This window comes from Lissotriton helveticus, chromosome 1_2 (assembly GCF_964261635.1).
Source record: "Lissotriton helveticus chromosome 1_2, aLisHel1.1, whole genome shotgun sequence".
Classification (NCBI taxonomy): domain Eukaryota; kingdom Metazoa; phylum Chordata; class Amphibia; order Caudata; family Salamandridae; genus Lissotriton; species Lissotriton helveticus.
The window spans coordinates 209,499,216-209,527,146 of NC_136058.1; the positions used below are offsets into that span (position 1 = coordinate 209,499,216).

Here is a 27,931-nt window from a genome sequence, read left to right on the forward strand (position 1 = left end):
TAAGAAAATGTTCAACAGAGAAGTCTGGGCCATTCTATTGGATGCCTTACAGGCATTCAAGGTCGGCAAGTGTTAAACCGAAAGCAGATGTTGGAGTGAATGTGCAGCTTACGGAGGATTTGGTCATTTGGGGGGCGGTACTCACCAGGGCTGCCCTGTCTACCCCTTCTTTTCGCCCTTTTTCTAAAACAACAGCTTCAAAAGATCAAGTGAAATGAAGGCCATAAATGGAATCAAGTTGTGCCATGACATGCTCAAGGTGAAGCTTTCTATAATCAATGTGAAGAAAAACTGAAACTTGGATAATACGTGCAGGGAGAGGTGACGCAGGAAAAGCACAACAATCAATTAAAAAACAAAAGGTTGTATTTATTCTTGATAGTACATATTCATATTAAAAGCATTCAAATTCAAAAACATCAAAACCAAATATTTATGTGAACAATAAATCAAATACAAACAGTATGTTTATAACACAATTATACAAAAATTCATAAAACAGTGGCAGACCAATATAGTCATCGACGCGCGTTTCGGCGTATTAAAGAAAACGCCTTCTTCAGGAGCCACCTTAAAATCTGACCCGAGAGAACACGTGATATGGGTTCTCATATAATTCCTTATTAAAACATCAAGGCCGGATGAAACTCTTGTATCTTTAATTTCCTGTCGCCTGGGTGGAATGACATCTCACGCCACTGACCTTGTTATCTAGTGAGCAGCAAACAGAGAAATATGCCTGGGTACACAAGGGAGCATTCGTCAGTCCTCGGTGCGAAATGTTTCGAAAAGCTCAAACATAGGGGCCACATTCAAGATATTATCCGGCCTCCCTTCATTAACTCTTCGATACGAGTATAATGCAGTGTCAGGCAATGTGTTTAAGTACTCGAAAAAAGCCCCCGTCAGTCTTCGGTACAGAAAAATTAGTAGGTAATGTTGAAACCCGGAAGCCGCATATCCGATATTAGCTGGCGTCCCTTTAGCGATGTCGTCAATACGAATGGATATTAAAGACGAACGGTAACATCAACCCGCGGGCGTCACGTTCAGGATGTATGTGGCGTCCCGCAGCCGTTGGAAGAGATGATTATTTACGCGAAGCTTTCTATAATGACATACTGGTTAGTTTGATGGAACCTGCGTGCTCCATTCTCATAGTCAAGCTCAAGCCTTTCAAGCACTGTCTGGATTTCATATCAATCTGGCTAAAACCATGACTTATACTGCAGCGGGGGACCGACTACTGAGAACCATGGAGGTGCCCCCCACCACCAACCCCTTCTGTTAGACAACATTTGGCATTCATTTTATGAGTGTTAGGTTAACTCCCAAACTCCTTACACATCTCTACTGTTGAGAGTATAGCAGGCCTCATTAAAACGGCCATGCTGACTTTCTTGTATGTTGTCACTGATAGGGAGTATAGCAGGATTTAAAAATTCCTATCCTTCTCGAATTGTATGTTTTGTGACTGTCCTTTACTTATGAACTGTAGTAACAATATGTGGCTACTGTGATTTGCAATGCGTGTGTCTGGTGAGGGAAGACCCTGATACTGAGCTGGAAGCTGTGTTAGGAATCCTAGTCGAGGTTGTCTTGGGGCCCTTCACCTACCAGTTCTCCCATCTAAGATACTTGATAGAGTGGAATCGAAGGAAATTGGATCAATTTTGGTGTTTTATCAATCAGAATCTCGAAAATTGCCGCCTGGGCGAAGTCCCATGGGTTTCAAAAGTACATCAGGGAGAATATATCTATCGCTTCCTATCACAAGTTCTTCTCGCAAGGTTTGGGATAGTGTGACTAGGAATAAAGGTCTCACATCATATCAATCTCTGTTTACTCTTAAATCGGGATATAAAGACTTCATGCCAGGACTTTACAGGGGTACATTTCAGTTTTTTGAGAGTGTTCGTGTGTAACAAAGCTATCAGACCTATTTCATTCCAGATTCATTCATTTGTAGTTATCAGTGCAAACTAACAGGAGTCATAACATAACTGTGCAAGTCATATGAATGTATAAAATACCTTGGCTACTTGGTTTCAGGAAAGTAATGTTGTGTTTTTTAATCACTACCCACTTGCCATCCTCCTTGTTTAGTACCAATGCATATATACCACCTTAGTTCGTGGAAATAAAAGCATGTGAGGGTACGAGTGTCAATGGAGGGTTAATATGAGGTACCTGCATGACTTTCGATGACATCTGCTCATATTTCATTTCCTTGAGGGGTATTTCATATTCTTTTGCATATCCTTCAGGGGCCTTATAATACACTGGTTTCAAGGATGTGTAGGACTATGTGCTACTTATTAAGCAACTTGTTTGTTGGCGTTTTCTTTTAACATAACTCAGTTAAATTGGAATAGCTTTGTTGTAATCACTGAAAATCAACATCTATATTTACGATCACAGATTCTCAAATTTTGTAGTGTATATCTACAGGCATTTTGTAATTTAATGCCAATTGTTATTTAAAATGGGCCTTCAAAATATTTGAGCTTGTGAAAAGTGATGTAAATATGTCTGAAACTGAGAAATAAAGACAACAGAGTTGATAGGCAGCACCCTCTCAGAGAGGAGAATCTGTACTGGCAACCTGACTGACCCAACATTCCAAAATGCAGTGCAGAAAGCACCAAATGTAGAATATTTTTGTTCTGATGGGAAATGACAGAGTGGGTTAATGCCATTTATATGCATCTTTCTTCACGCTCTTCTAGCAAATCAGTGAATGTCAGAGTTGTTGATCAAGGTAAAGTGTTAGGAGACCAGAATGATCCTGATTTCATCAGGGTTTGCTGTGGTTCCTGCGCCCACTTCAGCTCTCAGAAGAACCACATCTGAGATTGATTTTCAGGCCTGATCTCCTATCCAGGACCTAACGCTAGCTCTCGAGTCTCTGAAGTCTCGCTCCTCAATACCTCAAAACAGTTGAACTTGTTTCCCGGTTGCACGGGCATTTTTAAAGCATCATTTGTTTTCAACCAGATTCTCTTAACCTTTCAAGTTGAAAAAGACTTTGCATCTAGTCTTGGGAGAAGTCCTTCAACACCAAGTCATGATAAGGAGAAAATATATAGTTGCTATATCCTCTGTTTGACAACATCTGGATTCCTGATTTCGCTGGAATTCACACAGCCATCACAGATTACAGGAAAATCCATCTGAAAGTTTTTCCATAATGTAATTCATAAAGCATTTCATTGAAGCATTAGAAAATTGTATCCATCAGTAGATGGCATAGGAACAATTTTCTCTCCATGCTAATGGGTCCATAGGTCTTTAAGTTAATGAGATACCGAACATGTGTTTAGCTTCCACATGAGCTTGGTTGCTTTAATGCAACAATGCTTCCTTCTGATGAAATTAATATCGTTTTTCATTTAAATTAGTTATCTGATTTATAATCCGTCTTCCCAGCAGAGGTGCCTTTCATCCCTGCTCGGAGAAAGGGCCTTTCTTGATTATTTAGACAAAACTAAAGTGGATGAGAAAGTGTGATCAGTTATGTTGCTTACCACACATGCTTAGGAACATCTTAAGATTCCACAACATGACGGATTGAACTTTATATAAATGTAACTAGAATGCAACAGGCCATTTTACTACAGGCGAGATTATTAATACCTTCCTCATTGATATCCACATTGGCATAATTTATAGAGCATTTAACTGGCCATTAATCTATACATTTGCAAGGCAGTGCTATTTAGACTCAAACCTCATGGTAAAATGGGCCGAGCTTCTCTGATAAATCACGTTCAGGTCATCTTATTCCTGGTCCCTGAAATGCCATTCTCGTGGTTTTCCCACTGCCTACTGGTGGGGATTAGCTTTCTTTTCTGTCAAGTGTGTATGAATATCATTGAAGATTCATTTTTATTTTTATATTGTGGTTCTGTGAATAGTAGGATGATTGACTCTCTCTTAGGGTGGTAAAGATGAGAGCACAATGTGCTTGTTAAAATACCCCTCACACACTAAAAAAATCCAATAGTGTCATGCTTCATCATTGGGGTCTTCCCGTCCCTCTACGGGGCGGGGCGTGCTACGACCTGACGAACTACGCGGGAGCACTAGTGATGTGACAAGGCTATGTGATAGTGCAGGGTGGTAAGTGTCAGTGAAGTGTAGGGACCTAATAATATGTGAGATAAAAACAAAAGCTAAAAATCCTCTGGCTAGTGGAAAAAAAACAATGTATTCACTTCCCTAGCTGGGGACGTTAAGAAGGGTTTTTTTTGGGGTAGAGCGATTAGCTACTACCTGGTCAACATGTTTCGTAAGCAGCCCCCTACTGCTTACTCATCAGGACCTTCTAGTGGCCCCTACAAAGAATTAGCTCAGTTGCGAAGTATAGTAAGCCTGTCGTCCTAAAAACTAGCAGTAAAAATCAACTGTTAGTTTTATGCTTCAGGGCATGAGCTGGCCCAGGGGAAGCGTAAAAACTCAAAATTGATGACCTAAATAGGTCTTGCTGAGGACGTTTTGGTGTGCCCCATGAGCTGACAGTCGATAGGTGTGTCAACGCGGTAATAGTGGCCGCGTAAGGATACTACCTTACTTCTATCCGTCCTGCCGCTCTGAAGAGAGTTGACCAGGTAGTAGCTAATCGCTCTACCCCAAAAAAAAACCTTCTTAACGTCCCCAGCTAGGGAAGTGAATAAATTGTTTTTTTTCCACTAGCCAGAGGATTTTTAGCTTTTGTTTTTATCTCACATATTATTAGGTCCCTACACTTCACTGACACTTACCACCCTGCACTATCACATAGCCTTGTCACATCACTAGTGCTCCCGCGTAGTTCGTCAGGTCGTAGCACGCCCCGCCCCGTAGAGGGACGGGAAGACCCCAATGATGAAGCATGACACTATTGGATTTTTTTAGTGTGTGAGGGGTATTTTAACAAGCACATTGTGCTCTCATCTTTACCACCCTAAGAGAGAGTCAATCATCCTACTATTCACAGAACCACAATATGAAAATAAAAATAAATCTCTAGCGAACACACATTGATAGAATCCTTTTGTTTGTGCATATCTGATTGGAGGGTGATTCTATCAACACCTCTCTACTTCCTCCTGTGTTTTGGTATCATTGAAGATTCCCTCATAGAAAAGTAAGTTGCTTATTTGTAAGTGTGGATTTTCAATATAGTTATCTTTATTGAATTTATATGCTACGCTTTGCCTCGGTACTTGTACTTGGTGTCTGAATTAAGACCCTACTGCATACACAAAGCTGTCAAAATGAACAGCTCTAATGCTACTGGAATGTGTTTGGGCAAAAGGTGGATCTAGTGGCTTTGAATTGACAGTGTAGATTTTCCTTTCTGTGAGACTGTTGCATAATTGTCCAATTAGAGCCGGCGTTCCATTGGTTCAAGGTTACCTGGTCACTAGGGCTATTGAAATAGGGCTATTTAACTCAGGGCATCCACGTAAAGGACGACAGGTTAAGGGTTTTGCCTGTTAGAGTCTGAAGAGGGCATAGGGCTAGAAACTCTACATCGCCACCATAAGCATTTCAGGTAAGCAACCTCCCACTTACAAAATCTTTCTCAACTAATAATCCCTAACACTCCACCTTCACAAATTATACACCCTTAAACACTGAGTAACTTTGACTACAAAAAAATCTCCCCATCAACCATCTAACGTTTTCCAAAACAAAAACAACCAGTACCCCAACACTAGATAACCTATCATAAACAATTTAACAATTCAACCACAACCTAAATAAGCTACAAACACAATGTCACTTGCCAGAAGGAAACTAAAATTGAAGTGAAGGCGTGAACCAAACAACCTCCCTTCCACCTTTACCAAAAGCCGCAAGCACAGTAAACCTCTGTTACATCTGGCACCCTTGGCGTGACATTCTCCCTAATTTTTCGCCTTCAACCCTCCTGTTTGTTGGCTTTGTTTTTACTGACTTTAAGACTCTGCACACTTTACCACTTCTTACCAGTGCTAAAGTGCTTGTGCACTCTCCTGAAAAGATGGTAGGATTGTCTCATATCCAATTGGCATATTTAATTTACTTATAACCCCTAGTAACTTTGGCAATACCTGTGCTCGGGGCCTGTAAACTAAATGCTACTAATAGGCATGCAGCACTGATTATGCCACTCACTTAAGTAGCACTTTAAATGTATTTATTTAGAAGCTTATAAAGCGCACAGCTCCCCCCAAGGGGGGGTGTACCGGCGCTACGGACGGTAAGCAGTTGTACGTGTCTGAGGGTGATTAAGGGTTCGAAAACAGGCAAGTTTTAAAATTGCGTCGAAATAAGCATTCCGATTCTGTCATGAGAAGGGACAGTGGCAAGCTGTTCCAAGATTGAGGGGTGATAACTGCAAAAGCTCTCCCACCCCCATTCTAGAGCGACGAAAACGGGGCGGATGTATGAGGCGGAGATGATTAGATCTGAGAGATCGATTGGATTGTACATACTTGAGTCTAGCTCTAAGATAGGCAGGCCCCTGACCCTGAATTGCTCTAAATGGCATGACCAGGGATTTTAACTGAATGCGACTAGTCACGGGCAGTGTAACTTTTTCAAGTGAGGAGAAATTGAGTGACGAAAAGGGATGTTACAAATCATCCTTGCTGCCACATTCTGTACAATCTGCAGACGATTGACCAAATAGGCTGGTGCTCCAACATACAGGCTGTTTGCATAATCAAGGTGTGAAATTATAAGGGCATGAATAATGGTCCGGCGAGCTTCCAAGGGAAGAAAAGGAAGAATTTTACGGATCATACGAAGTTTACCAAAACACGCAGATGTGACCTTATTTATTTGCGCCTTGCATGACAATTCGTTGTCAAATAGAAAAACAAGATTTCTAGCAGATTCCACAGGCGTAAGGGGGGTTCAATTCAAGTTGCCGCCAAAGTAGGGGTAGAGGGGGATTTTTTTAAATTAAAAAACAACACCTCAGTTTATCCAAGTTTAGCCTGAGCGTATTAAGTGACATCCAGGAGGAGATGTTGCTAAGGCAGCATCTGAAGTTAGAAAAACTAACGTCAGAGTGATCTCTAAATGAAAACACTGGTTGTGTGTCATCAGCATATGAGATCACTCTGACCCCACAAGCGGCGATAGATAAATATTGAAAAACAGTGGGCTCACGGCAGTGCCCTGAGGGACACCACTACTAAGTGGCTTCTTCTCCGAGACAAAAGGTTGAAGGTAGACCTGTTGGGTACGACTGCTAAGAAAATATCTAATCCAGGCTAGGGGGCTGCCCTGAATCCCAAGACTATACAGTCTTTCAATCAATATGGCATGGGAGACCATATCGAATGCTGCGGCCAGGTCGAGGAGCACTCACATTGCTGCACCGCCTGCGTCCACGCATTTGCGGATAGTCTCTGCTACCTCCAGAAGTGCAGTCTCGGTACTATAGCCAGATCTAAAACCGGACTGCGAGTCATGGAGAAGTTGTCTGGCCTCCAGGTAGTTGGAGAGTGTTGCTTGCACTACTTTCTCCAGGATTTTGGCTGGTTTAGGTAAAAGGGAAATAGGCGGATAGTTGCTGAACACTGATGGGTCGGCTTCAGGCTTTTTTAAAATAGGGATAAGCATGGCCTGTTTCCAAGACGAAGGTAAATGCCCAGTTTGTAATGAGGTGTTCCAGATCAAGTTCAGCGGAGATATGATAAGAGGGGCGAGTGAACTAAATAGGAGTGCTGGACAGGGGTCCAAAGGAGAGCCTGATTTACAAGCCAACATTTTTTGCATAGAGGTACCAATAGAGATAGAGTTAAAAGACGTAAAGGCCTCCTCCCTGGTGACGCTCTAGTCAAAGACCGGGGCATCCATGGACAGATTGAACGTAGAAAAAATATCTACGATTTTTCATGAAAGAAGTTAGATAACCCATTAGAAAGTCCTTGGCTAGGGGGGGGGGTCGAGCTAGATAATACCAATGGTTTGGAAAACTCTTTCACTATATTGAACAGAGTTCTTGAGGCATTATCAGCAGAGCTGACTTTCTTAAGGAAGTGCTCCCTCCTCATGGTATGTTTGAATTTGTGGAATTTCTTAATGGCAGCTCTATACGTAGCTTTAGCCACTGGATCATAGGATTGTCTCCAGCTCCACTCAAGCTTTTTGCAGTGGCTCTTCTCAGCCCGCAAATGAAGGTTTTAATCTAGAGGAAGTTATCTGTTGCATAGGGGCGATAGCGCCAATGCTGAGGATAGCCTGCCAATAAGGTTTGAGACATCAGTATCTAAATCCCCTACTGACTGCCAAGAGAGTAAGAAAGTGCGGGCCAGCGATGAGCTGGTGACTTTGAACCATTTCCTACCATACTCCCTGGCTTTAACTGGTATGCCAGCGCGAGGAGTAATAGTCAGACTAAATGGGATTAGGAAATGGTCTGACCAGGTGAGAGGAAGGGGAGAGGTTGTGGTCAAATTAGGATGATTGGTGAATAAGTCCAGCGTATGGCTGTACAAATGAGTGGGACCACTAACCAGCTGGGACAGATTGAGGCCCTCCATGGTGTCCAGGAGCAGCCCCGCTTTGGTGCAAGAGGTATCATCCACATGGAGGTTAAAGTCACCTAATATATTGAAATGGGCGTGTTTAAGCGATAGGTCAGGAGCCGTTGAATAAAAATCACTAAGCGGTTGGGGGAGGGAGCCAGGAGGTCTGTATAAAAGAATACCTGCCAAAATTGAATTAGCGGCTTCAGAGATACTGAAATACTTGGCTTCTAAAGGTCCAGTGTTAGAGAGTTTCCTAGAGATGATCTCCCAGTCTGAGCGTAGAATCACAGCAATCCCCCACCCACCTTGGTGCTAGTACGATTAATCCCCACAAAACGATAGTCAGGGGGGATGGCAAGGTTAAGGTCAGGATTTGAGGAGTCTTTTACCCAAGTTTTGGTTAGAAACATTAAGTCCCAAACATGAGTTGTGAGGGATAGCCAGATATCTCCCGAATGACGGGGTAGTGATCTATAGTTGAGCAAGCACGCCTTGATGTTTAGAGAGAGGCCTGTGCGTTCAGCTACAGGTCTGGCTGGAGGAGGAAATAGTTTAGATAGCGCATTAGGACCTGGCTTAAAAGAGAATGAACATGTGACACAGGTAAAATGGGCATTAAAAGACCCTGAAAACTTACATAGCGACTGGGTGTTATGTTATGTTATGTTATAGGGGGGTGCTTCTATAGCGCACGGCTACTCCGAGGAGTGTCCTGGAGCTTAGGGAGCCTCACAGGTCCAGAGTGGAAGGCAAGGACGAGTGAAAAGAGCGAAGCTCGAAGGGGCGGTATTATTGCAGGAAAAGCAGGGTCTTCAGGTCTTTCCTGAAGGCCAACAGATTGGGGCTAGATCTGAGAGAAAGAGGAAGGTCGTTCCACAACCCATTGTTTTTGATTTCCATTAGTTGGGGCCTGGACCAATGGATTCGTGCACTGGTGGGGCAACCGGCAGCATGGCTGGCGCTGGCCACGGGCGGGCGCAGACGGGCTTGCCTTTGGTGCGCCTGCGGTGCACCACTGCGCGCGTCCGCGGTGCGTTGGAAATGGCATGTCTTTTAAGTAGCAGCTGTGCTGTTAGCGCTGGACTGCTAACCTGTGACTCCTCCCCTCGGTGAGACCGGAAGCGAGAGCCCGGCAACCTGCTCTACCCTCTACAACAATCGGGCATGCCTGTGGTGGACCGGGGTAGGGGCTGAGGCACTAAAAAGAAGAGGTGAGTGAGCGAATGGCCAAGTAACAAGTAAAATACTGAAAGTGCAGAGAACAGGTTAGAGCAGTAAAAACGGGTAACAGTCCTTAACCAAGCACCACAGCTAGCGTGAGAACGTTACTATTGCACGCGTCCCAGGCCTGCCATTGCAACCTGCTTGTACAGTTTTAAGCTGCCATTTCAACCTGGCAAAATAAACCCTTTGCCAATCCCAGACCTTCCTTTTAAATACTCATAAGGTTCCCCTAGGTTAGGCCCTGGACAGCCCAGAAAGCGGAGTGCAATGTATTTAAAACGTAGGACATGTACCTTAAAGTTTTACATGTTCTGGTAGTAAAAAACTCTTACATTCGTTTTTCACTACTGCAAGGCCTAACTCTTCCATAAAATTACGTTGGAGTTCACTTATTACATTCAATGAGCTGTAATTTCCAAATGGGAGCAGGTACCCAGTTCATGTTTTGTGTCTTAGTTGCAATTCTGAAAATGCAACTTTTAGAATGTTGGCATTTTCCTGCCTCAGCCATTTTGTGCCTATAACCTGTCTCTGTCACCTGACTGGGTGTAGCTGACAGTTGGGCTTTTTTATATCTTCTAGACAGCCACACACATTAGAGAGCTTAGGTGTGTCTGGATGGGCCATCACTGGTAGGAGGAGAGGGCAGAGCTGGACGTAGCCCTACTTATACTTGGGCAGACTGTGTCCTGCCTCCACACAAAGGACTGCATGCCCCCTTTAGTTAATCTGGAGCCAGAACAGGGATGACAGGATGCCTGGGGACTTCAAAGGGAAACCTCTAGTAGCTTCTCCCACTTTAAAGGAAGGCCCAGGTATAAATATTGGACCCCAGACACCACCTTTTCAGTACACTACCTGACCTCTGGATCCTCTGCGAGGACGAAGGACTGCTGTGCTGCTGCTGCTGACGTCTGCTGGACTGCTGCCCTGCTGTGATGACCTGTTGCACTCTTGCCTAGGCGAGAAGGACTAGTCCTGCATCTCTTGTACCCAGGAACCCAGAGTAACTCCAGCGGCAGGTTGGCTGTCCTGCTGACAGAAGGCGCCAACATCCTCGCCCCCCCTCACCTGGACTCTGCCATCTGTTAGTCTGCCCTGTCAAGTGATGCCCCCCATTCCTGAACTCTTGGAAATGGGCCTAAGGTTTCCGGTCCCCGGTAGCTTGTCTCCTTTCTGGTGAAGAATTGGCTTGGTAGTTTGGTCTGCCCTGTTCCCATGATGCACTGGGCCAGGGACAGACTAATTTGCATATAGCCAGGTTCTGAGCTGGGATGGGGCAGTGAGCTAAATAACGGTGATGGATCAATCCCTGATCTTTGGACTGGGTAAGAGTGGTCTGCTTAATTCAGACACTCTGTTCATCACCACCCCCTTTACTGAATCGTTTTTGGCCACTATAGGTGTGGCAGGGTATACTCAGACATGAGTCCCTTGCTCACTGCTCCATCAGGATTCAAGCAAGCCGGGCCGACGAGGCTGAAATGCCAGAAACCGGTCCCCGGTAGCTTGTCTCCTTTCTGGTGAAGAATTGGCTTGGTAGTTTGGTCTGCCCTGTTCCTATGATGCACTGGGCCAGGGACAGACTAATTTGCATATAGCCAGGTTCTGAGCTGGGATGGGGCAGTGAGCTAAATAACGGTGATGGATCAAGCCCTGATCTTTGGACTGGGTAAGAGTGGTCTGCTTAATTCAGACACTCTGTTCATCACCACCCCCTTTTCTGAATGGTTTTTGGCCACTATAGGTGTGGCAGGGTATACTCAGACATGAGTCCCTTGCTCACTGCTCCATCAGGATTCAAGCAAGCCGGGCCGACGAGGCTGAAATGCCAGAAACCGGTAGCTTGTCTCCTTTCTGGTGAAGAATTGGCTTGGTAGTTTGGTCTGCCCTGTTCCCATGATGCACTGGGCCAGGGACAGAATAATTTGCATATAGCCAGGTCCTGAGCTGGGATGGGGCAGTGAGCTAAATAACGGTGATGGATCAAGCCCTGATCTTTGGACTGGGTAAGAGTGGTCTGCTTAATTCAGACACTCTGTTCATCACCACCCCCTTTTCTGAATCGTAAGGTTTCATGTCAGCATCTGTGGACCCACCAGAACTGACACATCTTCTCTGCTGCACTGTGCAATCCCAAGCGGAACTAACGCTTCGTCAATGCCTTATGGATCTTCCTAGTCGCAAAGACTCACATCATTGCCTGCTGCCTCATCGGAACAGCCACTGCTCGACGCATCCTCAGTGCAGGCCCTTGCATCTCTTATAGGTGGCAGCCTCAATGACAGACTCTGCCTCGCAGCTTCTCGGAATCGACGCTTCGCTCCGACTGAGAGACGCATCCTCCACATCGGACTTTGCAACACAATCCCTCGCCGACCAGATCCTTGACAACGACCATGGCTGGCATCACAGCTTCACTGGCTCTCAGCTTTGTGATGCATTTTTGACGAAGACCCTCACAATGCTCTGCAAACCAGAATTTAAGGTTCTTTGTTCAGCGAGCCTAACTTGGTCCCTGTAGCCAACACCCCGTGCTTCATCACGGTCGTCCAGAACTTGAGACTTTTTCCCGGCCCGGCATGACCAGATATCCACAGTTGGTACTTTTTGGTGCTATTTTCACGAAATCTTTAAAATTACACATCTCCTGTTCTACTAGTTGGATTTTTGTTGTTTTGGTCTTGATTTATTTATTAAAATGTACTCCTTTTTTTAATTGATTGAATGAAAGTCTTTATTGTTTGATTAATTAAAACCTCACAATATATATGCAATAATTCTTGATTCTAAAATCAGTTATAAAATCAGTTCTATAAATATTATAAACTTCAAGTTTGTTACACTATTTACATGTTATGTACTTCCTAGTTTACATTCTTTCAATTTTTGATGTTCTAACTTAATTCTCAATTGCGTTAAAAACCTTACAAAAGCCGAGCTTAAAATTATATCGTCCGTATGGAGGCATCTTATCAGTGCTTGTCTGCAACTCTTTATTCCACGAACATTAAAATGTCTCTTTGTCCAGAACTTTCAGTTCTGGACAAACACACAGGAGGTGCCTAATATTCTCTTCGCCAAGTTTGCATAGGTTACAAGTTATTGGTCCCTCTGTTCTCAACCATGGCACTAGATGACATGTGCCCGGAAATGCTCCAAAGCGAGCTTTTATAAAAATGTGTTTGAATTTCACAGACCAAGGAATTTTGAGGTACGGTTGCACTTTTACTTTGGTATAGCCATTCAAGAGAGGCCATGCATGTTTTCTTTTTGAGAAGGAATTTTTATCCAGGAGTAATTATAAATGCTTTGTTGTACTATTAATGACTTTTTTTTTTAAAGAATTCAAGGTAATTGGCATTTCCCAGACTGAGTTTACTGAATATTCCTCTAATGGTGTAAATAGATATTTCCACGCCTGGGCTTTCGAGTGTAAGTTTATTTCCTGCCACAATAGTTTGGACAATTGATTTACAATATCCGTTTATATCCTTTTACACACTTTAATAAATTGTCCTTTTCGCGCAAGTACCTGATTAGTTATCCTAAATTCCATTCGTATCTGCGCAGGTGATGCATTATGTGGGAATAAGAAGATTTATTAGATTCATTTATAACCATTCTATTTTCTTTAGAATAGGTAGTTATCCTATTTAACAGGCGTTGTAGTCCAACCATAGGAGTCGATTACGATGGCGGACGGACCTGCGTCCGTCCGCCACCCCCGAGGTGGAGAGACCGTCCGCAGTGGCGGTCCCTCCGTTGGAATTAGGATGTGACCGCCACCCTGGCAGTCACATCCCGTATATATAACATTGCTGCAGGTGCTGCTTTAAGCAGCACCCGCCGCAAAGTCAAAAATGAACGCTATGCATTTGCATGCACAAAGCGGCAGGCACCGCGTGGTGCCTGCCGCATTGTGCATGCAACTGCCATGTGCACCCCCCAACCCCCCCCTTCAACCTGGGGGCACGCAACGGGCCCCCAAAGCAGGAAACGTAAGCCTTTTCGTGGCGGCATTGCCGCCACGGAAAGGCATATCCCCCAGCACATCCTAATATGGCTGGCGGTGTCTGATAGACGCCGCCACCATATTAGAGCTTTTACGCCGCGGTCGCAAGGCGACCGCAGCGGAAAAGCGGCGGACGGTCTTCCCCTCCGCCACGGTCCCCCTGCCATCGTAATATGGAGGGGGGAAGAAAGGGGGCAGACGGGCAGGGATGGCGGACGGATCACCACCGCCTGCATGGAGATCCGTCCGCCATCCTAATTGACCCCTTAGTTTGGGTAAATAGGATAACATCATCTGCATATAGCAGGTTTGATATCGGAGTATTGGCTAATTTAGGTGGGCAAGCATTCACCTCATCCAAGGCTTTCGTTAGGTCAGCTAAAATACATTAAAAAGCAACGGGGCCAATACACATCCTTGTTTCAAACCTGATGCTGTTGGTATTTTTTCTGTTACTGTTAAGCCATCTCCCATCCGAACGCTGACCCATGTGTCAGTGTAGAGAAGTTGGATTAATTTTAAAAGGGAGGGTGGTATACCTTGATCGATTAACTTCTGCCATGAAAAAGATCTTTATGCACACAGTCAAAGGCAGCCTTAAAATCTACAAAGCACAAGTATAGTGATTGCTTCTTGTATTTATCCATTAGGACTGATAACACAAGGATATTTGTTGTAGTGCCTAATCCTTGTGTAAATCCAGTTTGATTAGGCGGTATTATCTGCTTTTCTCTTACCCATTCTGCTAGGTTAGATAACAGTTCACCTGCAAATAGTTCAGCATCGGTATCCTGGAGCGTAATGAGTCTGTAATTTTCCGGCAAAGACCAATCTCCTTTTTTGTAAATGGGGGCTATCAACGATCCCTTCCATGTTTCAGGTATCGATGATGACCTTACGATATCCTTAAAAACCTTCATCAGATATCCTGACCATAAATTGGGGTCGCTCCTATAATGTGCAAACGGGACACCATTTGGGCCTGGCGCACCATTTTTTATTTCTGAATTAATTTACAGATTTGTTTATTTGTTATATAGATTCTTGAATCTTGTCATTCCTTATTGGTTCGAACATATTAGCCCCATTTTTTAATTGCATTGTATCCCCAGCAGGATTTAGATGTATAAACAGGAACCTGATCCACTCGTTCTCGGTTAAGGATGATATTACAGTTGTTCTGTTTGATCGAGCTAGGCCGTTTATCAACATCCAGAATTTTCTGGAGTTTGATTGTTTACCACAAAAGAGTATTTTAGCCCAAAGATCATTTTGCTTTTTTATTCTTTTCGCCCCACAATATCTTCTGTAGGTTATGATTGACCTTTTTAGTTTTAAACCCAAATCCATATCTTTAGGATTCTTTTTTACCTATCTCCTCAATTGATTACGTGATCTTTTCAGAATCCTTGTTGTTTCAGTTAGAATAAGTTTTGTTCTCTCTTTCAGCTTGTACCTTTTCTTTTTTGAAAATGTTTTGCTTGAAGGATTTAACAAGTTTTTGTATAAAATCAACCCATTGTTCAATTGCAGTTAAGGAGTTATCTTCAAAACACGTTCCTACCAATTTAAGGGCCGTCTTGTTAGTGTGTTCTTTATTATGGTCCTTCCAAATTAATTTCTTATAGTTTACTGTGCCCGTCTGACCTGGCAATGTTCTATATTCGGTATGGTTGTTAACAATCAAATTAGTAATAAGAATTTGTTGACTGTGATCACTCTCCGATGCTTTTACAATTGAAAAAGAGATCACGTTAATAAAGATATTCAAGGATACCATGGTATAATCGATTCTTGATTCATGATCCTGCGATTGAAATGTCCAAGCCGGTGGGGAGTCTTGGGGTAACCTCCCATTTAAGATTCTTAGGGCCAGGGCTTCTAAGTCTTTAACAAAAGTTGCGCCTATTTGGGTTTTGAAGGTGTTAAATATAGTTGGAAGTGTTTGCCGCGGGATTGCCCAGAGATAATCTTGTTCCTGAATTAACTCATCTCTCATACTTGGTACAAACAGATTTAAATTGAAATCCCCTGATATAATGTACTGTGTAAAAGGGTCATCCATCATCAGCTGAGATAGCATTGCAATCAGGGTGATCGTCATAGTGCTTCTCGCGCTTGACATGGGATGTATGTATACATTTATTATAAACAGGTTTTCTAAGTGATTATTTTCCATATACCGCATCTTTAATATCAATAAATTTGGGTTATTTGTATCGATTTGCTCGTGTTCCATTCTTAATTCTAGAGCAACAAATGTAGCTAAACCCCCAACTACGGCGCCCTCGATTACTTTGTTTGATTGCAGGCTCAAATTATCCTTTGTATCCCTCAAGCATTACAGGATTAGTAGACCAGGTTTCTTGTAGAAGTATAACTTGATAATAACTGGACATTGGTGATAAATAAGCATTGATTATTTTTCTTCGTAGGCCATTAATATTCCATGAGCATATTTTTAATATTTTATTTTCTTCATTTACTTTAGCTCTGGACATTACTTTTGTATTCTGTCATTGTGTTTTACTGCCATTTTAATCGGATGTGGGATCCTTTATGTGTGGTGTTTTTCACTTTTTATTATTTGAAGTGCTGCATAAATACTTTACACATTGCTTCTGAATTAAGCCCCACTGCTCTGTGTCAAGCTACAAGGAAGTTGACCACAGGTTAATTTGGGGTTTGCTTGTGACTCACCCTGGCAAGGGTTGTTGTTGGTGCTTGACCAGGGCTCACACCCCAGTCTACCCAGTTTCCCAATACCCCTACAAATAGCAATAATTGAAAGCCTCACCATGGACGGCTGTAAATCTTTGGTGATAAGATGTCACTCCACTTCAATTATTACTTATTCCTTCTTCTTAATATATAGACTACCATGCAGCAATGCCAGCTTAACAGATTTCCTACTTGATTAAGGAACCAACACCCATCTGGATCACCTAAACATATATATTCTAGGAGACCTCTGTTTAACAAGAAGAATCTGAACTCAACCACAGCTATCACAACCAACCTTGAACCCTTCAAACTGCAACAAAATGTTTCTGGCCCAACTCACTGTGCAGACACAGACTAGATGTCATGTTGGCATCTTTAGGGCAAGTTAGTTACAAACAGCTCCCCCATTACCTGAAGACACCAAAACATCATCACTTTCAGGATCTACACCCCTACACTTCGAGGACAACAAAAACCAACAACAACATACTCTTTTGCAGATAATGGAAAAAACTAGACATCCAGTAATACAACCCACCTTACAAAAATCCATATAAACATGCAGCCTTAAGACGTACACACATTCTACTACTGGATCTTAACTGCAATGGACAAACAGACACCAATAAAAACCACATCGAGGGTTGACCACAAAAATAATTCGACATAGGTAAATGACATCAGAAGAATGAAAACACAACTCTGCATACTACAATGAAAATCAGGAGATGAAACGGACAAAAGCACACTGCAGCACAATAACAGAGCCTACAAAAATGACAGCAGTATCACAAGAAGACACTCATAACTCAAGCATACTGCCCTTCTAAGAAACTCCATAAAATTCAAACAGAATTCCACAATCCAGTGTCTAAACAGAGACATACCATGATCACAATACTTCTGTGATAAAAATACCACAGAATTGATCTAAAAATTACAAAGATGGAACATTATGTGAAGGGGAACACACACAACACATGATATAATTGCCCCAGAAAGAGACATTAATAATCATCCATCAATGCATACCTCAGTACCCTATCACAAAAAGATTTCCTCAATATATTTCTTTGCAGCCAGCCAGACCATCAGGGTCACGTTTAGTCCCAGAGCTGCCAAAAATCTTTAAAGATTTCCTTCACTCAACCTGTGCACGGGAGGTAGCCACATTCGTACTCAACTAGTCCATGGAATTAGGTTCATTTCCACCTGAACTCAAAACTGCCTTCTTCAGACCACTCTTAAGAAAAAAGAAACATTGTCCCCTCTGACCCAGCAAACTACAGTCCCATATCAAATGGGCCATCCTAAGGAGAAAAAAAATTGAGAGAGCAGTGTTTGCTCAACTGTTTAACTTTAACGAAAATTATGGCTTACTTTTAGACCAACACCCCGGTTTCAGACCAGGCAGAGACACATCCATATCCATCTGGCATGATCTAAAACTCACAGTGGAGAAAAACGGAGTTGCTGCTTTATTACTTCTCGATTTATCAGCTGCATTTGACACTGTCCACCACCATATCCTACTGCAAAGAATTCATGATATGGGAATCCATGAACATTTTTCAAAAATGATTGCTTCTTATATCACAGACAAAGTGTGGTCTACCTTCTCTTTTTCATGTCGCCTCCTCACACAGAACACTGTGGTGGTCCTTCAGGGGTCCATCATATCTCCTCTATTCATCAATATCTACCTAGCCCTGCTATGAAAGCTGATTAAATCATACAACCTCACCTGTTAAAACTATGCAGGTGACACCCAAATCATTTTAAAAGTAGATATCCATGAAGACCTCTACAATTCACAACACCATGACTGCCTTCGTGCTATAAACACATGGATGATAAATAACCATCTAAAGCTCAATCCCACAAAGACAGATTATGACCAGTGGAACTAGCAAAACTACAAGCTTACCGTCATAAGGACTAAGGAACTTGTAGACCCTCCAATAACAACAACAGAAGGTAGAAACCTAGGAGTAACCAAGGATTTGTACCTGATAACGTCACAAAGAGTACCTTCTACACAATGAAAACAATATGTCATACGTCATATACCATGCACACCAGTATAAACGGCAAGCCATTCTCACAGCACTCATCTCCAAGCTCGACTATGCCAGTAGCCTATACCGTTTTCATTGAACGCAAAATACAACTCATCCAAAATGCTGCTGCAAGTCTTCTTCTCTACCTTCACCCAATAGAATGCATGACTCCAGGCTTGCAATCACACCACTAGCTACATTTAGCTAGAAGGGCAGTGTTCAAGGCAGTCACTCTTCATTGTGTACAGAGCCTCCCAAGGAAAAGGACAGCTATACCTACAAACTACATTCAAGCAATACAAACCAAACAGAACTCTGCACTCCAGTTTTGCATCATTTTTCATCATACTTCTTTTCCATAAGAAATCCGTAGGAGGACCTGCTTTCTCAATACAAGCCGTCCAGCTATGGAACTCACTACCAGCCAGCATAAGAAGCACCCAGAAGCATATACACTTCTGAAGACAGTTGAAAACATGACTATTTCTTAGATACCTGCACCACCCATACCCTAGCGACAGAGCCAAGGAAATAGTTGCGCCTTCAAACGCAATCCTCTGCTTACAACCATGATTTACAAACTACTCAACCTGCTCTTGTTATGCAGGTAAGCTATGAAGATATGACCTATGGTCACAGTGGCATCATATAGTTATCTACATCCTTATATAACAGTTATGGCCCTCAATAATACTGAAACCATATTACTGAGTGATCAGCGACAAGCTGTAATGTATACCTCTTAAATTCACATAAGACCTATATTCTATGAAAATTGGCCGTCACCAGCACTGTACAGCCAAAAAAACAGCCATCACCAAATGAACAGGCATGGAGATACTGATGGAGTAACAGAGAGATATGTCACACATAGTTGACAATTTGGAGTACTTTAACTTAGTCCACCACTGCATGTTGCAAACATCTATACAATCTGACCACTTCTTTACATCTCAAAAAGGCACTTTGATATAGGATGATGAAAATGCCCACTCCAATAGATGTAGCACTTTGCTCTTCCTCCAGCCGTACCAACTTATGATCACAACCATACACAGAATCCTAGTCGGGGCAATCCAGTGCAAAATCGCTTTAACATCTCTGACCTGCTATCAGAAAAACACTGCTTCTCACCATCGTAACAAAAACATCGCTCAGCAAAGACTCCGCTCCCAATTCCACAAAGCCATCCCTCCTAATTTGCAAATTATTAACAAAAATCGTATTTTCAGAATTGGAAGAGGTCTAGCTGTCATTCATAAGCAGACTGTATCTAGCCACTGTGCCACACCTATAACATTTGAGAATAGGGCACGTGATAGCTTGGTGAAGTCTGGGAGCAGGCAGAGAACTAATGGTAACGATTTTGAGTATCCGGTGCAGGGCCTCAAAATCAAGGCAAAACTCTCTGCCTGAAGCTGCTGTATAATCTTGGAACTTCTCATTTCTTTCAATTTTATATTAAGGCTCCTGTTAGCCAATATCTCGTAGCGTCTTAAGGGAGGGTGTTGCACCCTTTTCTTTAAAACTCACTCTTGGTTTTGAATGATATTAATTTTCTAGATCACGTCGCAGGTTCATCTGGAGCACGTTATTAAATGCAATCTAAGTTTTCTATGTCAGCCACTTTAAGTGACAAGGATCAGGCCCTTTCATGGCTGCTGTGCGTAAATCCTTGGAGTGCCCCTTCAGCTTCTTCCAGAGCACACACAGCAGTGTTCTAGCTCCATTCATCGTACTTGAAAGAAATTGACGTTCGGAGTGAAAGCAGCAAGAGAGGATTTGAAAGGAGCGCAGAATGTTTTATGACGAGGAAGATTTCCTCTCTTAGAGAAATGATAATTTCAAGTAAGTTATCTTTGAAACAAGTTACTCCTCGGGGTGGAAGCTGTGCACAGTCCTTTCGAATCAAATGAAGAAAAGCAAGCTTGAGGGGAGAAAAAGCTTTACAAATGCATCAGTATAATACAAATGGTATCCCAAACCTGTTCCCTAAGCTTTCTGGGGTACGATTTCCACTGCTGAGACTTTGAAAATGGGGTCAGCATTGCCCTTTAAGCGAATAACGAAAAAGACCTATGTGACTGGTTGTTTTTTGTCTCTGTTTTGCAAGAGAGTCGTTATATTTTTTGCATTCCTCCTGCTGCCTTTCCTATTCTTGCTGCTCCTACGTTTTGTCCCAAATCTGCGGTGATCATATGTATGCCAGAGGCATCGGCTGCATCTCTGGGGCCCTCACAATGCATTACCATTTCCTTGCCTTCTAGAACCCCACCTGCTTAGTTTGTTTATGTCCCCAAGCACTTCTTTTGTATATAGAAATATGTTACTGCAGATAAGAATTTCTGCTCCTTTCCTGACTTCTCTTGATGCAAATTTACAGATCCCTCTTGGCTTCTAGTTCCACCCTTTCCTCTCATTACTCTAGCTCCTATGACTCTGTCCAAGGACCTTTTGGGCCCATTAGCTGTTGTCCTCGGTGCCACCCTCTTTGGTGGTGGTACCATGCCATCACCACTCTTTCAATGAACACATGATTCATACTTCTCTTGAGACTGTACTCACTTCTACAGCCCCCCCCCCTTCAGCATTAGACCCATGAATGTTAGGGATCTTAGGGCTCCCATCACCACAATACACACCAGTACACATCATTTTGCTTTACGTTACTGCATGTACGGGTGATCTTCAATAAACCTCCTGTGCAGCCTTCGTCACACCTGGTCCCTTTTAATGGCAACCTCATGTCTGGAACTTAAGCCCTCTCTTGACAATATTGACCCTTTTCCCAGAAAGGTGTGTTAATGAAGCCTAAACACGTTAATTGAAGCCAGTGGCTCCACGGTGGGATGGGATGAAATTAAATTAGGACTGATGACGTTTTAGCAAAGACTACTGGCAAGTATTCAACACATTATCACTTAGTTCTTGTATTACACACCAAACAAGCTGACTAACATGCTTCCAGCCCTCCCACTCCTGTTCCCCCAAACAATGCAACTGCAACAGCAGCACAGTTAATGAACTCAAACAGCCCTGCAAGAGAAGCTTTGAAGCATAGGCCCTATTGCTGAAGTAAAACTGTTGACTTTAGACTAGATTTGCATATGTCCCCCTGATGTCTCCTTCCCAGGAGACTGTCCGTAATAGGCAACAAGGAAGTTGTTGTTCATAACTTGGCAGATACGTCTATGACATCTGCAGGATCACATTGAGACTCGGCATGTAGCCTAATTCTCAAAAGGCATAAGAAAGAATATAGGCGCTACACACAAATTAAATAGCATACCTGTCACCTAAGATCAGATAGAGAGCCAAGTAATTTGAAAGGAGAATGGTTATCAGCAAGTTGGGTTTAAAGAGAGTGAGGAAATCTAGCTACCCCAGAACGTGACACTCGCTACGTTGGGGAGAAGAAGATAAATGCAATCCCCTTGAAATAGTAAAGTGTGCTATAAGGGAGAATCAAGACCTTTACACCAACAACATTGGTTTCTGATTAAAGAAGTATTTGCCCACCAACTCATCACATTTCCACATTTCCAAAAATATGTGTCATCTATAATGTACACTGCCTTCTTCTGGACTGACTAAAACTGACCTCAGAGCCAAAAAGACCATTTAAGAAAATACTTTAACACGAACCGCTGCTAAAACCACTTCGATAACACAAGGTTAGCGGAGCACGTGACCACAGCAACATGAAGAACAATCACAGCATTTTAACAGCACTTCTAAGAATTACGTTGTTGATAAAAGACGAAGACTGGCAGTCAACGCTTCTTAGTGCTGCAGTAGTAGAGAAAAGACATTTGTCAGTGGCATCCAAACACCTTACAATATTTTCTTCCTTTTAATGCAGCGTGTATGGCCCCTTCCTACACTAGTTACGATGTAGTCTATCATTGGAGAAAAAAAAATACTGTACTGTACTTTCCTGTACTCTTCAACCTATATGCTGTTAACTTCAAAATGCTATAAGTTCTCCTTGAAAATCAACAACTTGCTGGCACTGCTTTACTGCTGGTGGTGCAAGTCCGTGAGGACCTCTAACCTATTGTATTGTGCAGTGGAAAGAAATAAACTTTTTTTGATAGATACTTCTAGACACACCTTCCTCCCCCTTTAGAATATCCCCAGGTGCCAGACTGGATCTGGAAGATTTAAACAGTATTCCTCCAATGCTCAGATGGCACTGTGCCGCCCCTCATTGACTTCACTCTGCCGCCCCTCATTGACTTCACTCTGCCAGGAAATGACAATGGAGTAGCATACAAGCGCTACCCCTGCTCATCAATGTAAGTTGCTTTCTTCCCACGCCTTCATATGAGGATCCAGAGCTTCCTCCCTGTGTTCAGTTGATACGTTTTTTTTCTTTAAATATTTTTTCTCCAGTGTACAAGGGAACTGTGTCCACTTCTAAAACTAAGAGTCTGAAACCTAGTAGGGACTCTTGCAAACAGATGTCTGTGTTAGACCCCCACAAGTGGTCTTTGGCTTCGGTACACCTCTCCAAGACCTGTGACTAGTGTACCCTTATAAATCGGAAGGTGATCGCGGAAAGTGAAGTTAAACTGAATGTCACCGAGCAACAAAGGAAGTCACAGAAATCCCACTCCTGCTCGTAGTTGAGTGTGTGGACCCACTCCTGATCATGAGGCTATTCTCGTGACAACTACGCATCGTGGTCCAAATCTTGGAAGAAGTCAAAGCGGAATTGCAAGAAAGCAAACCAGACTCACTACATGCAGTCAGTGGCTGAAGTTAGTTCAACAGATTGAAGCCCTTAGAGCAGTATTGTTGCAAATCTTTGGCACTCTCCTGGCTCACTCCAGCGTGTTTTGGGCCCCTGGGATCCACGGATACCTATAGTTGGGTAACTGGTGGTAAGTAAAAAAATCAAATAAAAAGGTATTCTTTTCAGGTTAGCTAAATAACCTCTAAATGTGCTTTGTAAACCTAACCCCTGTATTCTTATAAAAATCGTTACATATGACAGGTTATCCAGCATTGTTTTTTCTGTTGCTGAATTTAACCACCCATTTTTTTTTTTTTTAAGTTTATTGTCAATACGCACACAATATGTACAAAGGAATCTGGAAACTACTGTTCACTGATAAACATGAAACCATTAACATGAGAATACCTGCACAACCATATAGTCTACTACATGGAGCCTTTACAGATGGGACCAGCCGACAAATGGTAACATATGTTAGTTAAGAGACGAACTGAGGCAAGGGTATTAGCCATGCTAAAACAAGAAGCCTAAAACATAATACAGAAAACAAATAAAAAATACGGAACAATAATTTTACTAGGGCTAGAAAGAACTGCTTATCCCTCGGCATAAGCTATTCTGCTACAACCTTCTTAAATGGACAATAGGGATAACGTGCATTTTACTGAAGAGAAAATCATCGACTGGTACGGATGCATTGCTGTGAACCACCATTCTGTTCAAGGGGAGTTAAGCATAGACCTGGAAAAATGGCACTAGACTTTAATACATAATTTGTAAGCAGTCCACCTACTAACCATTTATCCTCAATTGGCACAAAGCGTATTAATAGAAAACTCCAATGCAGTTCTCCAAGGCTAGTGTGTGAGGAAGTTAGACTTCAGGATTTGCTTTCATGTTGCCTAAAGTGTCCCCATATCTGTCCAAGGTGCCACTTTGACCATTGCCCCTATGACTTCTGTGTTCGCAGTAGGGCATTCGGAATAGTGCTGCTACTCATTGTTTCGAGGAGGCAGTTCCACTAATCTCCAGTGTCGTATTATGCATATCCCGGGCGCTGGAAAGAAACTTGCAAGACAGCTTTTATTATGAGACAAATGTCTTTTGATATCCAATATACTGTGTAATGGGGCTTTGTGTACTAATGGAGCCATCTAGCATTCTCCAAATGCCACTCCAGTATGGTGTAATGTTAAAGCAGGTCCACAGAATGCATAGTACGTTACGCCCTGATTGGTTATATCTCAACCAGTCCAAATGCTGGAGAATGTATGCCTATTGCAGGCTAAGGTGAGACCAGTACCAATTCTGCAGCTTCTTGAAATAAATTAATTTAAGTTGTTTCTCTTTTAAACCTGTTATGTGATTGCAATTTGGGCCAATCAGCCTTTAGGGTAATATGTGTTTTTTAATATATCCTGCTACTGTAATCCAGGCATATATTCAACATGTGAAGAGTATAGCTGATTATTAATATTGTTTATAATCCTGACACCATGCCTTTGAAATTACCCCCACAACCCCCAACACATTTATAAACTGTAGAATAGGGGGTAGGGGTCGTCCATAGAAAAGAGACATAGATGTTGTCACAAACAGTGTGACAGTTGACAGACTTGCCGTATTGCGGGTTGCTCTGGCCAATCTCAGTGCACAAAGGTTTGAAGCCTTTTGGATCCATAAAAGAACAAACAACTGGTCAAGAATTTAGATCCTCCTGGCTCCCTACTCAATCCAGTCGATCGATGATCCTCCAAGGAATATTCCAGCACTTTTGCATATGGGGACAGAATGGTGTAGTAAGGGGTCAGTTCCACATTTCTTGTGTTCGTTTTTGCAGCTGGTCAACAAGGCTCTATTGACGAGGTTGTCCAATGAAGGTGATTAGTGGTTTTTATAAATAGACTGAGGATAACCCCTCCCTATGTCATCTCAAAGAGTAGGAGCTGTAGTGCGATGTAGGAGATAGATCAATCGTAATAGATCACGAGCCAGATAATAACATGCAATGTATTTAAGCCTTAGTCCTCCACAACTGGTATGAGAATATCATTTATATGTTTTTATCCAGGTGTGTATTCCTCCCCATACATATCTTTTCATGTCAGAGTCTGTCAATTAAGCGATATTTCCGCCACCTGCGGACAATAACAGCTGTCAAGGTGGTGGTACTTAACAGCCATTATTGCCCTACAGGTAAGAGTGTTTGAAGATAGGGGGTTCGCCCTAATACTCCACCCGCATCTGGGCGAAGAAACACTAATAATATAAAAAATTATGCGGCTAAATTGTTTTGAGAATCTCTTATTGTGGAAGGACACTTAAATTAATCCTTCGCCTGGAATATATGTCCAAATGATTTCTTTATACATTCAAAAACCATCACCAGTATATGGTCCAAAGTTATGTTTATATTTATATGTATATGTTTATCAAGAAGGATCAATACACAACATGTAAAAAGTCAACATACAACATGTATATCCTCTTCCATGCTCATGATGGCTCCCGGCCGTCATGAGTCACGGAGGGCGTGTGTACACGATGGCCAGCAGCCGTCATGACTACGCCCGCGATTGGAATGTCCAGAACTGCGGGGGAATTTGCACCGCACTGAAAGGATATACACCAAGTTCAATATACGTAAACAATCACACATGTATCTGTACATAAATATATATGATTCCTTATTACCATAACTACTATTGCGGATGTAAACAAAGTTTTTTTTAGAACACAATAATTATCACTTGCAATACGTATTCACGAAGATAGCCCATCTACATAAGCACAAAAGAGGAAAAATTGATAAACCCTCTTCAATCATTAAAGTGTGCTCAACAAATCCTTTCTACACCTAATTCTAGTTTTTTTGGGCTTCTCCAGAATGTGGTGTCAACACTTTTCAGCCCGGTCAATTAGGGCCTCATCAGGACTGGGGCAAAAGGAAACCTTTATTTATTCCAGTTTTCTTAGTGCCCAAAAATAACCAATGGCAAAATTGCACAATGGTGCCGGGAGGGTATAATGTTTTCGGCTACAATCTCGGTGTACCGGTCGTGTTCCCAGAAGGGGGCCTCACGTATCGCGAAGGTACAGGTCCACTCTCTACGGTCAAAATTCCCTGTATCGTAAGAATAATTTAGTCACCTCGCGTAGGCATAGTAATCTGCCCCAAAACTGCTCTCCCACTGTAGGTTAGGTAAGAGTAGTAAGGTTCTTAGCTCAATTCTCCCATAGGGCTCCCTCTGCCTCTTCACATGCAGCCAGGTTAGCACAGGCTGTTGGTGCTCCTGCCTTGCTTTTGGTGAGAGTGTTCACCTTTTGTGAGGCAGCATTAACCACTTAAGCTTTTTCTTGCTATGCTTAATATAAGGGACGGTCGCCGAGAAACCACACTGCTGATCTCAGAAGCAAAGCATAGTGGGTTTTGGAAAGTCAGTGTGTTCCCTTCCGCTAGCGATCTATGCCGAGCCCAACATGTGCATTGTCAGGACAGGTTCCACGCATTTCTCACTGAGATACTGATGATATTTTAGTTCTTGAGGTTGTGGTGAGCATCATTCCGGCAAAGGCTGCTTTCAGCATTCAAACTGAGATGGTTGCCTGCTGAATTCTTCCACTTAGCTCCGGCATGTCTGGCTACATCTATCGAAATGCTTGTCTTCAATGTGGGCCGGTGATCACCTGAGTACGTGAGCACCCACTCCTCTTGACAAACATATTGCAATGGAGATGTTCTTGAGAACTGTTACTTAGCTGATGCAACGTGAATATTTATGTTTTGTAAGTGTTACTTGGTGAAATGTACTTAGAGATTTCAATTGAGTCGTCAAGCAGTGTCTCCTTAGAAGTTATAATCTGGAATGGCATAAGAAGGCTGTGTAGTCAACAATACAATGCAGTTCCTTTTCTTAATAAATTAATTCGTGTGTTTTTTACATGTTAGCTTTAAATGTTGTTCAAATCTTATCCCTCCATTTTCTGCTTTTCCATTGCAGATTGAGAAAAGCCCTTCACCCGACACGTCTCTTCTCACATGCTCACCCAGAGAAAGAACGTGTGAGAGCTGGCCCGATCAAGAAGGTGAGACTGAATGGGACTCCTCTTTGTAGAGTTTGTTTGAAAGCTGAACATGGATGGGCTTATTTCATTATTGCATTTCCGTGTGGTCCCCTTAAATGTTTTGCCCTTTTGTCGACTGCTTTTTGCTGGCATTACATGTCAGTGCGCTGTGACCCTGTTGTTCAGTGTCACAATGTGAGTGTTGTCTCTTCAAGCATAGGTTACAATTAGTTACACCAAATTGCCTTACTTAACGTTGCTGTAAGGCCATGGTGCGTTGGAACAGAAAGCACACCAGCGGTACGAAAGTTCAATGCCATATGTGGGCTTTAATGTTGATTTACACCACTCATATATACGACAGAAATGTATGACTACGGGGAAACCGTTTTGACCTGGCTAATTGTAGTATAAAAAATAAAACAAATGTCACATAGAAGCATTCTGCTACGTAAATAAAGAAATACAAATAGCTACATAACCTCTAAATGTATGTTGTGAGCCCACAGGGGTGGGTGTTTAATATATACGAGTGAGACATGCTACCAAATGGTGTTTGTCACCGCATAGGTAAAGTGACATTTTTCTG

The 27,931-nt window shown here is 42.6% G+C and overlaps 1 protein-coding gene across 2 annotated transcripts in view; it reads left to right on the plus strand.

The window, feature by feature from the left end:
* SPATA6 (spermatogenesis associated 6) overlaps positions 1–27,931 on the plus strand; it is a 478,099-nt gene that overhangs the window by 107,185 nt on the left and 342,983 nt on the right. For both annotated transcript variants that reach the window (XM_078671405.1, XM_078671396.1), the window contains exon 4: positions 27,279–27,363. In XM_078671405.1, coding sequence (XP_078527531.1) covers positions 27,279–27,363 — 85 coding nt within the window. The remainder of the gene's footprint in view (positions 1–27,278; positions 27,364–27,931) is intronic.